This window comes from Styela clava, chromosome 4 (genome assembly GCF_964204865.1).
Source record: "Styela clava chromosome 4, kaStyClav1.hap1.2, whole genome shotgun sequence".
NCBI classification, from domain to species: Eukaryota; Metazoa; Chordata; class Ascidiacea; order Stolidobranchia; family Styelidae; genus Styela; species Styela clava.
Genome location: NC_135253.1, coordinates 18,153,503 through 18,167,457, shown reverse-complemented (window position 1 = coordinate 18,167,457; position 13,955 = coordinate 18,153,503). Strand labels below are relative to the sequence as shown.

Sequence of the window (13,955 nt, the reverse complement as noted above, 5' to 3'; positions counted from 1 at the left end):
TATAAGGTAAAAAAAATAAATAGGTCAAATAAATAAAACGTTGCGCTATGATTAAGCAAATGCATCGTATTGGAAATACTTTTTATCATATTGTTTTTATGGCGCATCTGACAAAGAAATGTTGTTTGTATATGTTGTTGTTCTTATTTGTTTTGAGGTCGGTACATCATGTAAACGTCCTTTGCTAAATGATTCTGCCTAGGACGATAATTTTAACGTTTATTCATTTGATGTTTTATAGTTTTAGGAGTATGTATTTCAAAATTAAACTTTAATACTCCGTGAAGCTGAAAAAACTTACTCTTTTTCGGGTTTCATCAGATTCTGCAATATATGAAAAGTAATAGGTTGTTAACAACGAATAGAATTTAATTTCACCTAAGTAAACTTTATCGTTTGATTTGGGCTGAGAATAGTTAATGGGGTAACCGTCTCTATATTGCTAACGTTACAAGCAACTTTGGCTGTTAACTCTCATCCAAGGTATTCGAAGTCCATTTCTCATTTTTATTTATCCGAATTATAATTTATTTATACCTGTTTTATCTCGTGATATTTATATTCATAAAATCACTTATTAGCTTGCGCCACGCAAAATTCAACCAATTGCTTTATAAACTGTGAAACTGTGACAATTGAAATCTGGCGATATAAAGTTCATGCACAGTTATGGATCAGAATTCAGTTTCCATGATTTAATAAAAATTGAACGACAGTAATTTCAAGAATGGCATTGTAATGAAATTCAACTAATGCGAATTCTGTTTATGGGATATAATCAAAAAACTATTTGTGCCGATCAAACCAATGAAAAGTTTGATCTCTGAAAATGTTCAATAAATGTAGTAAGAAATACCTGGAGTTGACTTTTTGGGATTTTGTTTTTTTGGTTGTTGATCTTGCACTGGCTCGTCATTTCCCGGTTCTTCGGTAGGAAGTGGATCATAATCGTTTATGCATATTGCACATTTGCACAGGCTTCCCCAGCCAACGCTGTAATTTCCTTTTTTCATTTCCCGCGTGGTTTTACCTTCATTTGTTTTGTTCGTCAGCGATTTCTTAATTAATAGCATATTTCACACATTGGTTCTTTGATAAAGTATAGTTAGTTTCATATTAATTGTAACGAAATATTTACTCCTAATCTCTATTAGGATGTTTATCAGAGTTCTTATATATTCACCTGTTCAGTAGGGGCAGGTTTTATGGATTTGTCTTCTCTTGTCCCCCATGATACATCATGCATGTTGCAATAACTGTATATGACAAGAAATATGAAAGCGGACGGAACACATATGTAGTACATCACACCATGTAACAAGCACGTCATCTCTGATGGGTGCAATATGCCAGTTAGTCCAAACATTCCAATCATTATCAACATAAACATCGAAGTAGGATTTAAAATATCTGGAATACAAGATTGTTTTGCATGCATAAGATTTACGAATAGTGTAATATTTCTATCAATTTATTGTTTGAAATATGTAAACATTAACAGCGAAAAACTTCAAAATTATATTTAATATAAAAGATGATACGTCATTCAAATAAACCATTTTCATACCGACAACAATGCACTCCTAATCCAATTTATCAGTTATAAGACAACTACAACTAAGTAAATAACAATGAAGAATGAAGAATTATTTCTTACTCTCAGCCATTTGTCCAATAACTCCGACCAAAACGGCCATCATCACGAGTGCATAGATGAGAGATAAAATTTGAGCCACGAGTATTTGAAAGTCACGTTTGGTAGTGTAGCATATGATGACAAAAAATATCACTGGTATTAGTGCTGCCATCAATCCCCCAATTGGACTCATGTTGAATACATATTGAAAAGCTCCTTGTATAATTAGAACGACAGTTGCAGGTCCGAGAAGGGAGGCCGCCATCATACCCATCTGAAAAATACGAAATCAAGTTGTTTATAAATATCGGTAAATAAGAAGAGTTTGTATAAATCATATATTTACAAAATCACCTGATAAGCGATATATCCACGACTTATACATTCGTTATTTTTGATAGCTTTTTTTGAATCCAGCAAAATGTCTAATATATTTGCTAATGTTGATGGCCCCCATCGCCTTCGTTGATCATAAAACTCTTTAAACTCTTCTGGTGCAAAGGTGTAGGAATCGGAAACTGAACAGTATTCGATTTTTTTTCCTGCTTTCAACAGCAACGTGCACAGCCACCTATCTTCACCTTTGACATAAATTTGAATAAAATGCATATATAAATTTTTCATTGACTTTGTTGGATTGTTAATAAACATATCAAAATGCTAAATAATTGGACACGAAATGTACATATTGATCGTAATGTTATTGTGATGTTTTTGTTGTTCTTTTTCCTGTTGTTGTTATAAAAAATCGCTTTACTCATTACCTACTGGACCAATTGCTTTAAAATTTTAGTGGTTTTAGATTGTATCTTTCTCTACAACGCTTCATCAATTATTTCTGTAGGCGACTTGGAATTCGTTTTTGGTGTGCGATGGCGTTATTAAAATGAAAATCGCCCACCTTGTGGCGATTCCGCCACAGGAACTCAGTCTGACCGCAGTCGAAGGTAGACAGATTACAGATTACATACCGGTACTGCGTTGATTTGCCTCCATGTTCATATATTTGAGCATAGCTTTCTTGTTTGTATTCATAAACTATTTTGTGGTAAAATAAAAACTATAAAATGATTGTCCTCATAAAGCACACCTTGATCCCATTGTATTTTCTGCCGAGCTCCTTTCGCTACATCAGTGTAAGTTCCGGCAACATTTGGTTCTATCAGAGCAGTTCCTCTGAACAAACTGAAACATCCTGGACTGCACAGAACACATCCAAGAACATCTTCTGTTGTTTTCTGCAACCAATGTCCAACTGCATACTCAAATTTTTGAAACCAGACAACAGGTCCACTTCCTAGAAAAATAAACCAAAAAAATCTGCTTAATTAAATTTCAAATGTTTTTTGCTCTTCTTTAAAATATGCTAGTATTCTCTTTAGGCTCATAACTTATTAATACTTGCTTAAGTTATAGATTCTTTATGATTTTTTGGTTACAAGATAAAGGTGTGATTGATGAATTTTTTGAAATCTTTCATGACTCAAATATGGTAATATTGTAAATGAAAGCTTTGTTCGGGAATGTGTATGCATTCCTCATATTAAGGCTACAGTGGTGAAAAGAAGCTGGCAGCTAATATTTACACACAAAAAAATAAAACGGCACATTCAGAGACTAGCTTAGTTTAATAGAATTATTATTTGATAAACATATACCGATAGGATGAATTCGTCCACACGCTGCTCCTACATTATCATCTCTTTTCATTAGATCCAATAACATTGTCAAAGACTTTGGTTGAAAGTCCACATCTCCATCCAGAGCAAGAAGATAGGCGTTTTGTAACTCATCCTCTTTACCTTTGTGCAAATGTTTCAAGATGTAATACAAGTACATGCATTGCGACCAACGTTTACGATGTCTAAAAGAAAAAAAAATTGATGAAGGTTTTAATAGAATATATATATAATAATCAAATATTACCACGATGATTAATTTTAGTATTTTTAATTTTCACCCTTAACAATTATATAAGTGGGCGGATGCAACTGAGTATACATTGGGCATCACAAGCAACTCAGTATAATTATGTTCAAGCGTTAAAATAAATCAATATTGGTTACCTGATTTTCGAGCTGTCTTTCAGATGTATAATAAAATTATTGCCCCCGGGTAATTCCAGTTCTATTCTTCCACCGTATGGTGTTCCGCATGTTTTGTCCATAATACGTTCGCTATAATCTTTTTCAATTTTTCTAACAATAAAAAAAGAGATATTTGATATTTCTGTATACTTTATTTTAAAAGAAAAGAATTCTATGAACAATGCTATTATTCGAAAAATATTTTTGCATAAAAATAGATTGGGAATATTGGTTGAAATTTCTCAATAGACAAGATGGATGACGACGAATAATTGAAGAGGAAAAATAGTAAGTTTGATTGCAAATGGAAAAATGCTCAAAATTGTCCTGTCTGCATATTATTACAGATTTACATTTAAATATATAAATATAGAACTTTTTAGTATCATACGTACTCTGCAGCAAACGGTATCAGTTCGAGAAGAAGTCTGACATATTCGTTCAATTGTCCATCTTTGAAAGCGTCATCAAATAAAACATGAACCTATTGTTTTTGAAAAAATGTTTACAAACACTCGCAATCCAAACCCAATTCTTCTACAGACAATAAAGTCGCTCACACCAGTGCAACTATATTAATAGAATATTTTGTCTGAATAAATTCAAAATATTTTTTTAACAGCTAAACATATATGCGAGGCGTTACATGATAGCTGAAACACCTGGGAATTTTACGACGTGGAGAACAGTACCTCATTTTACAAACCTGATTTTAAAAAAAATGGAAAACTGGTAGTGCTTTTTACAAATTCAAATAACTGTTTCAAATTTTTAGCACCTTCAGTTTTCATTACAAATGCTTTCTTATATTTTCCCATCGGGTGAGTGCTTGTAGCCTGATTGTAGATAAATTTGTATCAATTAGTTTAATTTATATATAATTAGCTTTTACTAACCTCAAACTCAAAATAGTCTCGATCGCTTATCTTTAGGTTTTCACGGAAATGATTTAGTCTGCAAAAAAGTATCAACCAGGAAATTTGAGTGAGTTTTTGATATGTAAAAAATCAATTAAATGTAAAACTGTATATCAGACTTCGCTAACCAGTAATTTTAGTATTTCAGTGTGATTCAGTATTTAATAGCATTCACGATCTTTACCTCATTATACTTTTCAAAATCTGTGTCATTTCTTGTCTGTTTTCATGCCACATGGTGGCGCACAGATAAACTTTTGGAATAGGGGTAGAACCATCTCTTGATTTATTCCTTTTGTTCCTAAAAGCATTCAATAAATTAATTTTATTAAATATTCGATGTATATTCATTGTTCAAGTATACATTGCTTTAGTAAATGTATTTGCCTCTTTTTATTGTATTCGGATTCCTGGATCGGATATTGTCTTCTGTTCAACATCATTGACTCGGTGATGAACGGACCAGCAAAGATAGATTTTACGAAGAGAATTTCATTTCTAGATATAAAGGAAAGTGGTTGTGTTAACTTTTCTTTAATACAATTAAAAGATATATATCACACCCAAATATTAATAAACAAAATATGCTATTCATATTAAAGTTACTATTTTCCTCATTTTAAAGTTTGCTAATACTAACACGGTTTTATTTTTTGCTATTAGTATTTTAGGTTAATACTCAATGATTATATATCATGTTTCGGATTATGAATATGAATCTTGCCTCGCATCTATCACTTAGAATTGTTCTAGAAGCAATGAAGCAACCTCACTCATGTGGGGTCTTAATTCTTCTCGTCGAAACAGTGTTATGTCGTTGTTCCTATTTGACAAATATTTTATTTGAATCTTTCGAAATTTCATGAATCTTTGAAACTTTTGAAATTTGTCCCTTCAAACAATTTTCCATCCGTTAAACTAGATTGACTGTGATCTCTCATGCGTCAATTATCGACAAAAGTATGATCAAACTTTTTTCAATAGCTTCGGTTATGTGGAATTCACTAACTCATAACTGTTTTTATTCGACTATATTTGCATGACTATCGCGACTATCGCGTCTATCGCTGTTTAATTACACGCGATTCAAGGCTGAAATTTATAATAGACTCAGTAGTTTTTGGTACTCCAGTGGTTGCCCGTAAGTTTGTTCAGTTATTAATTCTTTATTTCTGAGTGAGTGCATGTAACCTTCTTTTGATCAAATTTACTTAAAAAATGATATATATAACAACATCAGAGATTATGAATTTAATAAATATAATTGAATACTTTTCTAGTCTCTTTTGCGTTCCTTGCAACAAAAAAGACGTCAACAAAACAAGGCCAGCCCAAGCAGTTGCACATGCGATTACAACTATTAGCATCATCTTCCACCAATCATCCAACTGATAATTTGTCTTCCAACCAATGAAATCGTTGATTTCGGGATATTTTAAAGCTACAATTCAGATAAAAATGTGTGAGATCTTTTCTATTAATTTAGATATTGGATATATGCTATACAGTTTCGCAAACCGCTGGTGTTCAAACTATACAAAAAACGAACCCACACAAAACCACAGCAAACTACACATAAATATTTTTTAATACCGTAATGTTATTACTTACGTAAATGAAAAAAGTCCATCAGTGTCGGACTTGCGGAATTGAGTTGCTCCATTGAGAAAGTTGCACTCATCGCACTCATAATCGGAGTTGCCAATACCAGAGGAAGCCAAAACCCGGGTATTTGAATCAATGTTTGGCACGCTATACTTCCGAACAAAAACGTCCCCAGCCCAGATAGACAGTGTGTTATTGCCGCAAACCAGAATGCTGTCATTATTCTGTAAAGTAAAATTTGCATTTGAGGCTAATTTCGTAAAGTTGACTCGCGAACTTTATACGGTCGACTTGCGGAAAGGGTGCTACAATAATAAAAGGTAGAACTATGACTAAAGAATTCAGAAATTTTGTAAAACATTTCGAGTTAACAGGAATGTTCAAATTGCTTTGAAGGTGAAAAAATAATTGCTTCGTTATGGAATTTAAATAGATTAGGAATGAATCAAAAAACCAAATCTTGTCAATTTCATATTCAACTGATTTAAATATTTCAGTAAAACATGCAAAATAAAGATTAATAATATAAAAAAACAATGTCACAAACAACTATCAATACTTTATAATTCGTTACTCCTTGGTTTGATATTTTTTGTATAATGTGCTGTGGTACACTAACCTTATGATAAAAATAATGTAAACAAGTATTTTTGTACCTGGAGCATTTTCTATCAACTCTGTTGTAGTCTTTGAAAAATATAGGATCGCCATTTGTTTTCTCGGCCACATCAAATCTGTTATTATCGACACCAGCATAAATGACAAAAGAAAACACAACTGAAAAAGAACAAATAAACTTTTCAAATATATGAAAACTGTATACATTTTATTACTGCCTGAACAGATAATTCAGTATTTATTTGTAGTTGAGGGGAATTCTAGACAATGGAAAGAAAATGAGGATATTTATGAAGTTCTCCTCTGTGTAGTGAATATACTGAAATTAAAATCTAAAAGCTTCAACAAAAACAAACCCTTACTGACAGCTCGATTTTGTATTTTTTTTTAAGTCTAGTGTTTTATCATACTATGCAACCCTTTAGTTATATTTTGTTCAAAAAGTCTAGTCGTTTCAACTATTGGATTAAATTTTTAATTTAATTCGTATTTTCAGACAATTCGTGGGACCGAATCGTGAGTGTTTCACATGTTTCCACATTGTGTGAAAGATTTTTAGACGACAAACTTACTTAGCTTGCTAAGCCTAAGTAAAGTTTGAACCAGTCGTTAGCAACCTGAATATCAGAAACCCAGACTTCAATTTGAATATGATCATGCATATACCTACCAATGAAGAAGGTTCTTAGGAAGGCGTTGAGAGCACAGTATCGAAATTTTGATGCCTCAATTCTGTGTCTTTCTTCGGTTTTTCGATGTATAAAGTTCTCCCAATACCGAGTTGACATAAGAAGCAACGCTTAAATATTGAATCATAGTTATAATAGATGGTTGACTACGTTTTATGGAACTATATAATTTAATCTAATGAATTTGCACTAGGTCAAGATGGTTTGGGTACACTTTTATTCGCAGATAATTAGCTTCAAATATTTTTGAACTACGAGTAAGCGTTTTTTGCTGATTTGCAGTATATATTTGGATTGGCTGTACAAGATTGTTCGACAGGCAGGCAGACTGACAAACAAGCATGCAGGTAGACATACAGATAGTGTTGCATAAACCTTCATCTAAAAAGGTTTTTGATTACTTTTGTCATTCCATGAACTGTTGGTGATTAATAGTAATTATTACAGACTAAGCAAAAAGTACACTCACATAGAGCAGCGCAGATTGTAACTCCCACGTTCTGTTCCTGTTCATAAACTAACCAACATATCAAGCCGTATCCAACAAAAGAAAGAAACTGTAAACAACATAATATAGAAAATAGAAATTGTTTTAATGGATACACAAATAATTTATTTGAAACTAGAGTTTACCTACCACTGCAATAATGCTCGTTATGAAAGTTGCCGTGTTAGGGGGTTCTCCGGAATTCATTTCGCCGTTTCCGACTTTCCGCGAATCAATCTTTGTTTTCAAGTGAAAAACTGACGGAACCACAGCTACCAGTGAAAACATCAAACTCGCCAAAGTCGCATCGATATTTGGAATAACTTTGAAAACTAGAAAAGTGAGTCCAACAGCATGAAGGATTTCGGTAGCAGTAATCTGTAAATATCAATACTAATTGTAATCTATACTGGTGAGTTGATTATAAAAATATGTGGAAATAAATCACTTAGATTCCAACTATATTTCTAGGTTTCAAGATAAAATACAGGTACAGTTGTTAACTTCGTCTCTTAAATGAATGACTATATCATTTCCTTTAATAAAGTAATTATTTTTGATAAAATATAATATTCAATAAGTTTTGCAAAAAGGTAAAACGCATGAAATCTTAACAATATTTACCGGAATTTGATTTTGCCAACTAGATTTCTCATGGCCGTATTCTGTCCATTGCGAGCTATTATCTTTTTTTCCTTTCCCCCCAGATTTCACAGTTTTCCACAAACTGTGAGAAAGTGCTAAAACTTCAGGGAAACAAAGACAGCTCATCAATATTAGCATGACCATATATCTTGGATAATTGTATTGTTGGACTCGACCTTCTCTCACGTATGGGCATCTGCTATCACTGTAGTCTTGCGTGTAAGCATTGCAGAGAACAAAAAGTGTAGACTGAAAAAAGCCGAAATAAGAAGAAACATAGTCAAATATAGTACATATCTAACTGAATTACAAACATTTCAAATTGCAAATCGCAAGACTACAAAATCGAGTTATAAAATATTATTTTTTGACTAAATATTGACAAAATATATTATTTAAGAAGATTATGATGTTAGGATTTTCTTATAAGTCTGTTTTCAAGATATTCGCAGATAAGCTCATGTCAAAAGTTTTCTATTTTCTGCTGATTTTGCGGACCGTTACACATTTCATTTCATCAGATTCCCAGTTCAGATTCAAAAGTCGAACATAAAATTTTAAAAATTTTCAAACCTTGGTCACTAACGATCCAGTTAAAACAAGACCAAATACAATCAGAGTGCTGATGTATTTCGTGACCTGAAAATAGAAACGTCCATTGCAAATTGTATAAATGATTTCAATTACAATGAAACTACGAATATTTAGTTCACTTTTATTTCTGTTATTATTTTCTGTTTCAAATATGACTTTTGACGGGTCGTTGAAACTATCCTAAATATTTAAATGAAACTTTGCTGATTTATTTTATACAGTATACAGAAAAAACGGTATGATTTATTTGACTCGGGGATAATAAATAAAATGAAACCTTTTCAGCAAGACGTCGTAAAAATCCATCCCTCTTCTCACCTTCTTGTTCAGTTACCGTGACAAAAGAAAACTCCTTTTTTTTTCTATATTGAGTAAAATTAGAATAATTCGTTGTTTGTGGAATTAAAAATGCTAATAAACAATTTTCTTTTTTTTTGCAATTCATAAATTTTTTAATGTATTCACACTAATATCAATTCTGTAGCTATTTCGTCGGTTACGTAACGCTGGAACGTTAATAATAAAAAATTTAGCTGAACCTGTTTATGTTAAAATTTTTGGTAAAAAATTTACCAACTGCTTGAGCACAAGATGCTAGTTGTCGCCCGATTAAGAGTAATGTTTCCATTTATAAATAAAACACCAAGAATCTTGCAAGTACTTATATTTAATTATTATACTAGTTTGATTAATTTGTTAACACAATGAAAATTGTCAAGCCAGAAGACCACCATCGCCAGCCAAGTGCACGACCAGCTATGGATACAACCATAAATGAACAGCGTATTCACTACAATCACTAACTTGTCTTTTGCTTTAGCATTTTGAGGTTCATCAGTAATTTCCGTGTAAACTGTAATAAAAAAAATTATATATCAATAACGAGCATAATACTAAATTTGAAATTTCTAACGAAATAAAAAATTAAACGTTAAATATTAATAATATATATTAATATTTAATTATTGATTTTTTACAAATAAAATATGCTTTTATTGTTGTCGGATCATTCCCCTAAAGTTTTCCCCTCGGAACCTTTGAAATTATATTTGGATTTACAGTTGACTAAAAAAGCACCCCTGTAGTACCTATTTCACGACCATAATTTGATTGCGGTTTCGCCCATATATAATGCGCACTGGGTTGCAAGACGCAACCGTTGTAAATACTAACTTTGAATGTGGGCAATACAGCGTAAAGCACTACCTGAAATATACTTTAAATGCATCAGCTTACAAACGGCAGGATTGATTTTTAGAAATTATAAAGAATTTAATGTGCGCTTTATGGTAACTACAGTGAAATACGGTAAATATATGGTTGATTAAAGTCCTGCGATTTATATTTCATATAACATAATTCATTTTAAACTGAGATATTGGAAATATTTTACACTTTCATTATCCGATAATCATTCAATTCCTAGAGATCTTTGACGTGTTAAAGTTATGATTTAATTTTGTTAGTTATTTGTTTTGATTTATTGCTGTAACCAAGGCAAAAACGAAAGTACTCGTGAGTACTCTTGACAAAGATAAAAAAATTATTAATTACAAATCACTGATCAAACTAAAAAGTTACAAAAGTTAAATAGTTGCTTGGGCCCAAGAGAGCGTCCTTGTGTATTCGGTAAACATTTATATCACATACAAACATGAATACTGATTCCTCCTCGTGTATCTCAAATAATTTAAAGCAAACATGTTCAAACTTGCTCCACGGTAAACAATAGTGATACCGGTTGTGTCTTTACTCTGTCTTTACCAATTGGTATTTTACGAGTTATATTGTTGTTCGGAGATATTCTATTGATTAACACATCTGCCCTTTCAATAAGATGTGACTTTTCCTGAATGACATATTTATTCTTTGCGCGCAATGTTGTCCGGCAAAAAAACTGAGTAAATAGTTGAAATACAATGTAAAAAATATAAATTTTTATATCGACGAAACCTTTAATTGTTTTCCAATTTACACCTTTTCTTTCACTAGAAATTAAGAAGAAGATTGCAAAATTTTTTAGAATCAATAAAATTACATAGCAATTTGTGCAGGTTACTTTGCTTCAGCAATACTTGAGAGACAAAACAAATATTTGATGTTTGTTTTGCACGGACATAAAGTGTTGTTGCTTCGAGTGTGTCAGCCGATGGTGAGAAGGCAAATTTAAAATGAGCTCAAGACATGTTCTGACTGGTACTATTATACATGGTTACTTAGACGATGGATTGAGAGAGATAACGATTTATTTGGCAGACACAATTGTTTTGAAATTACGAACTTTTGTTTCATTATCACTCAACTTAACAAACAATTCCACCATATATCTGAAATGCAAAACTGTTGAAATTTTATAGTTTTCTATTCTGGTCATCATGTTATAACAAGCGGGTTTTTACGTTTAAATTTACGCCGTAATAAGTTTCGAAGTATAATGCCGTGGCATAATGAGGGAAACAATGCAACACAGATTCGACAACAACGCCTATTCTCTTCTTAAATGAGGTTCATCTAACCCTTAGTTCATTCCCGACTTTGTGTCAAAAATAAGTTATATAATTAGTAATTAAATGCTTCATTTGGCGTATGTTAGCGTATAAAGTATGTTGAGAACTGTCCTTATACTTGAAGAGCTGATTTTATTAGCACTTCAGTCAAAAAGCTAAACTAACCGTGCTGAGAACTTCCGTTGGTTGATGGTCGATCTTCTGTACTGCTGATTGAAATGCTCTGATGTACGACTCCTCGTTTTCGTTGGCGACTATTGTTTTCAGTAACAGAGAATGAGACAGAGTTCGCTGGCGACCTGCACCAATAGTAATTAGTAGTAATAGTAGTTGTATAAATCGGGATGTTAAATGCTAGTATATGTGTGGTCGGTAATAGTAATTATAATTTAGATGCAATATATCTATATGAATATGTATATATATATTAGCATTTGATGGACGTTTATGAGACTAACATCTTATGTCATTAAACCAATATATCCAAAACTGATGAACAAATAAGTCCTAGGCGAGCAATCAAAACCACGAACATTCTTCTTTTTTTCGTACGTCGTAGCGACTTTCGGTAGTTGTCTCTCCTCGTTTATTAAACACGCCTACCTGCTATTAGGCTAATAATTTTTGAAATATTTTACGTTTCATGTTGTTGTGGTATTTCAACAGACGGCTTGGCTACTAATGCATCGGTATTGTAGAAAACCATTTCTCCGGTGCGACCAATGACGAGCGGAGGTCTTCCCTCGACATGACGTTTTGATTCAAAAATGCGTTCAGCCGATGTTTCATCGAGAGATGGTGTGACAATGATGATGGATGTTTTAAATACATTTGATGTTGCCTACAAAAGTCAAAGAACATTATCAGCCACGTCATTTACATCATCCATTCAGGCTAACCAACAATCATTGTCGTGCCTGTCACGCACTATATGATGAAATTAATCAACTGATGGCAGAATGAAATTGTTCATAGAAGGCACATTTAATGATGACAGCAAAAAATTCGCATCAAAACGTTGGATTTTATGAATTGTGAGCAAGGTATTTTCAAGTAATGCCTAAATACGTATGACTTGAATGCCACAGTAAAGCAAACGTCCAAAATTACATGAAAGCCAGAGAAATTAAGTAGAAGTCGCGGGTGACTCTCATCCCTTCGATCTGCCATCGCAATGTGTTACATTCGCAAAATAAGTGATTACCTAAGAAATGTTTTGATTCCACAAAGATATCGTTAATATAGCATAACGGACACATTGGAAGTTTGAGATATACTCTCATTAACCACTTACTTGGATCATGTTTGAATCGATGCCACGGTAATCGGGACTGAAAATTCTTTCCAGATATTCTTCCTTTGTTTCTCCGTTCGGTGGCTCTTCCCATTTTTCAGTGTTATTTTGTTTGATGAAGTCTTTTTCTAAATTCTTTTTACAACTTTCGCTAATCGCCTCGCTTGTTATAGTTATGTTGAAAACATGCAGTATCTGCTTAGCTACTACTCCAAAGAAATCATTCGAAGGATTTCCTCGAATTCTTAGATTTTTCGATTCTAGTATGTTAGCTAATTTATTAACCTCCTCCGCCATACTGACCGAGAAGGTGAATATTATATGATGTGATACTATAACCTAAAAAACATAAAGACAAATTGCAATCGATGTTGTGCCATGCATCCGATGGGTTCAAATCTTAATTTATTTCACTTTCATGCAACAATGAACACTTTCTGTTCTACTCTGTATTTTCAGAAAATGTAATGATGTATGTTACCTCCAGACCTGGAGTTAATTACGTAAATTTTGAAAACTTCGTAAACGTATAGTACAGCACAGTTAATGTTCAGAAATAGTCATGTTTCTTTTCACAGATTCTATTTACCACTCTCTGATATAATTTCTTAGTCATTTGGTTCAAGCAGTAATAACTGTGGTTATCCGATTTTCACATATGCGGGCTTTCTATTTTCTAACAAGGGGCGAATTGAAAAATCTGTTTAAATTACATAATTTAAATACTTCCATGAATTAGAAATTCACACCAACTGATGCATATCCAGTTGTCTCGTCGAACTCGAGAACTCTGCCTATCATGTCACGAGCTTTACCGTAGTATGCACATCAAAAGTGAAAAGTTTTATTACTATTTCGCATTGGGTATACCAGGGG

At 32.6% G+C, this 13,955-nt stretch overlaps 1 protein-coding gene across 1 annotated transcript; it reads right to left on the bottom strand.

Moving 5' to 3' along the window:
• Nucleotides 1-96: 96 nt before the first annotated feature.
• LOC120326294 (chitin synthase chs-2-like) lies at nt 97-13,402 on the bottom strand. The gene is made up of 26 exons (XM_078111956.1): nt 13,080-13,402; nt 12,424-12,626; nt 11,951-12,084; nt 10,083-10,131; nt 9,556-9,640; nt 9,258-9,323; nt 8,664-8,933; nt 8,190-8,417; nt 8,022-8,109; nt 7,534-7,662; nt 6,902-7,022; nt 6,252-6,469; nt 5,913-6,081; nt 5,028-5,138; nt 4,825-4,941; nt 4,620-4,677; nt 4,119-4,207; nt 3,703-3,834; nt 3,295-3,500; nt 2,727-2,933; nt 1,991-2,217; nt 1,658-1,910; nt 1,184-1,410; nt 857-1,058; nt 302-324; nt 97-198 (listed from the first exon to the last, which is right to left on the bottom strand). The coding sequence occupies exons 1-26, from the start codon at nt 13,374-13,376 to the stop codon at nt 97-99; spliced, it is 4,011 nt and encodes a 1,336-aa protein (XP_077968082.1). The 5' UTR covers nt 13,377-13,402.
• Nucleotides 13,403-13,955: the final 553 nt, after the last annotated feature.

Excerpts from the sequence above, each read along its gene's own strand:
- LOC120326294 (XM_078111956.1), bottom strand. The coding sequence starts at position 13,376 with ATGGCGGAGGAGGTTAATAAATTAGCTAACATACTAGAATCGAAAAAT. Across the intron at positions 9,641-10,082 it reads AATGCTAAAGCAAAAGACAA|AAAAAAAAAGGAGTTTTCTT; the intron begins GTTAGTGATTGT and ends TACTCAATATAG. Across the intron at positions 2,218-2,726 it reads GAAAATACAATGGGATCAAG|GTGAAGATAGGTGGCTGTGC; the intron begins GTGTGCTTTATG and ends TTTATGTCAAAG.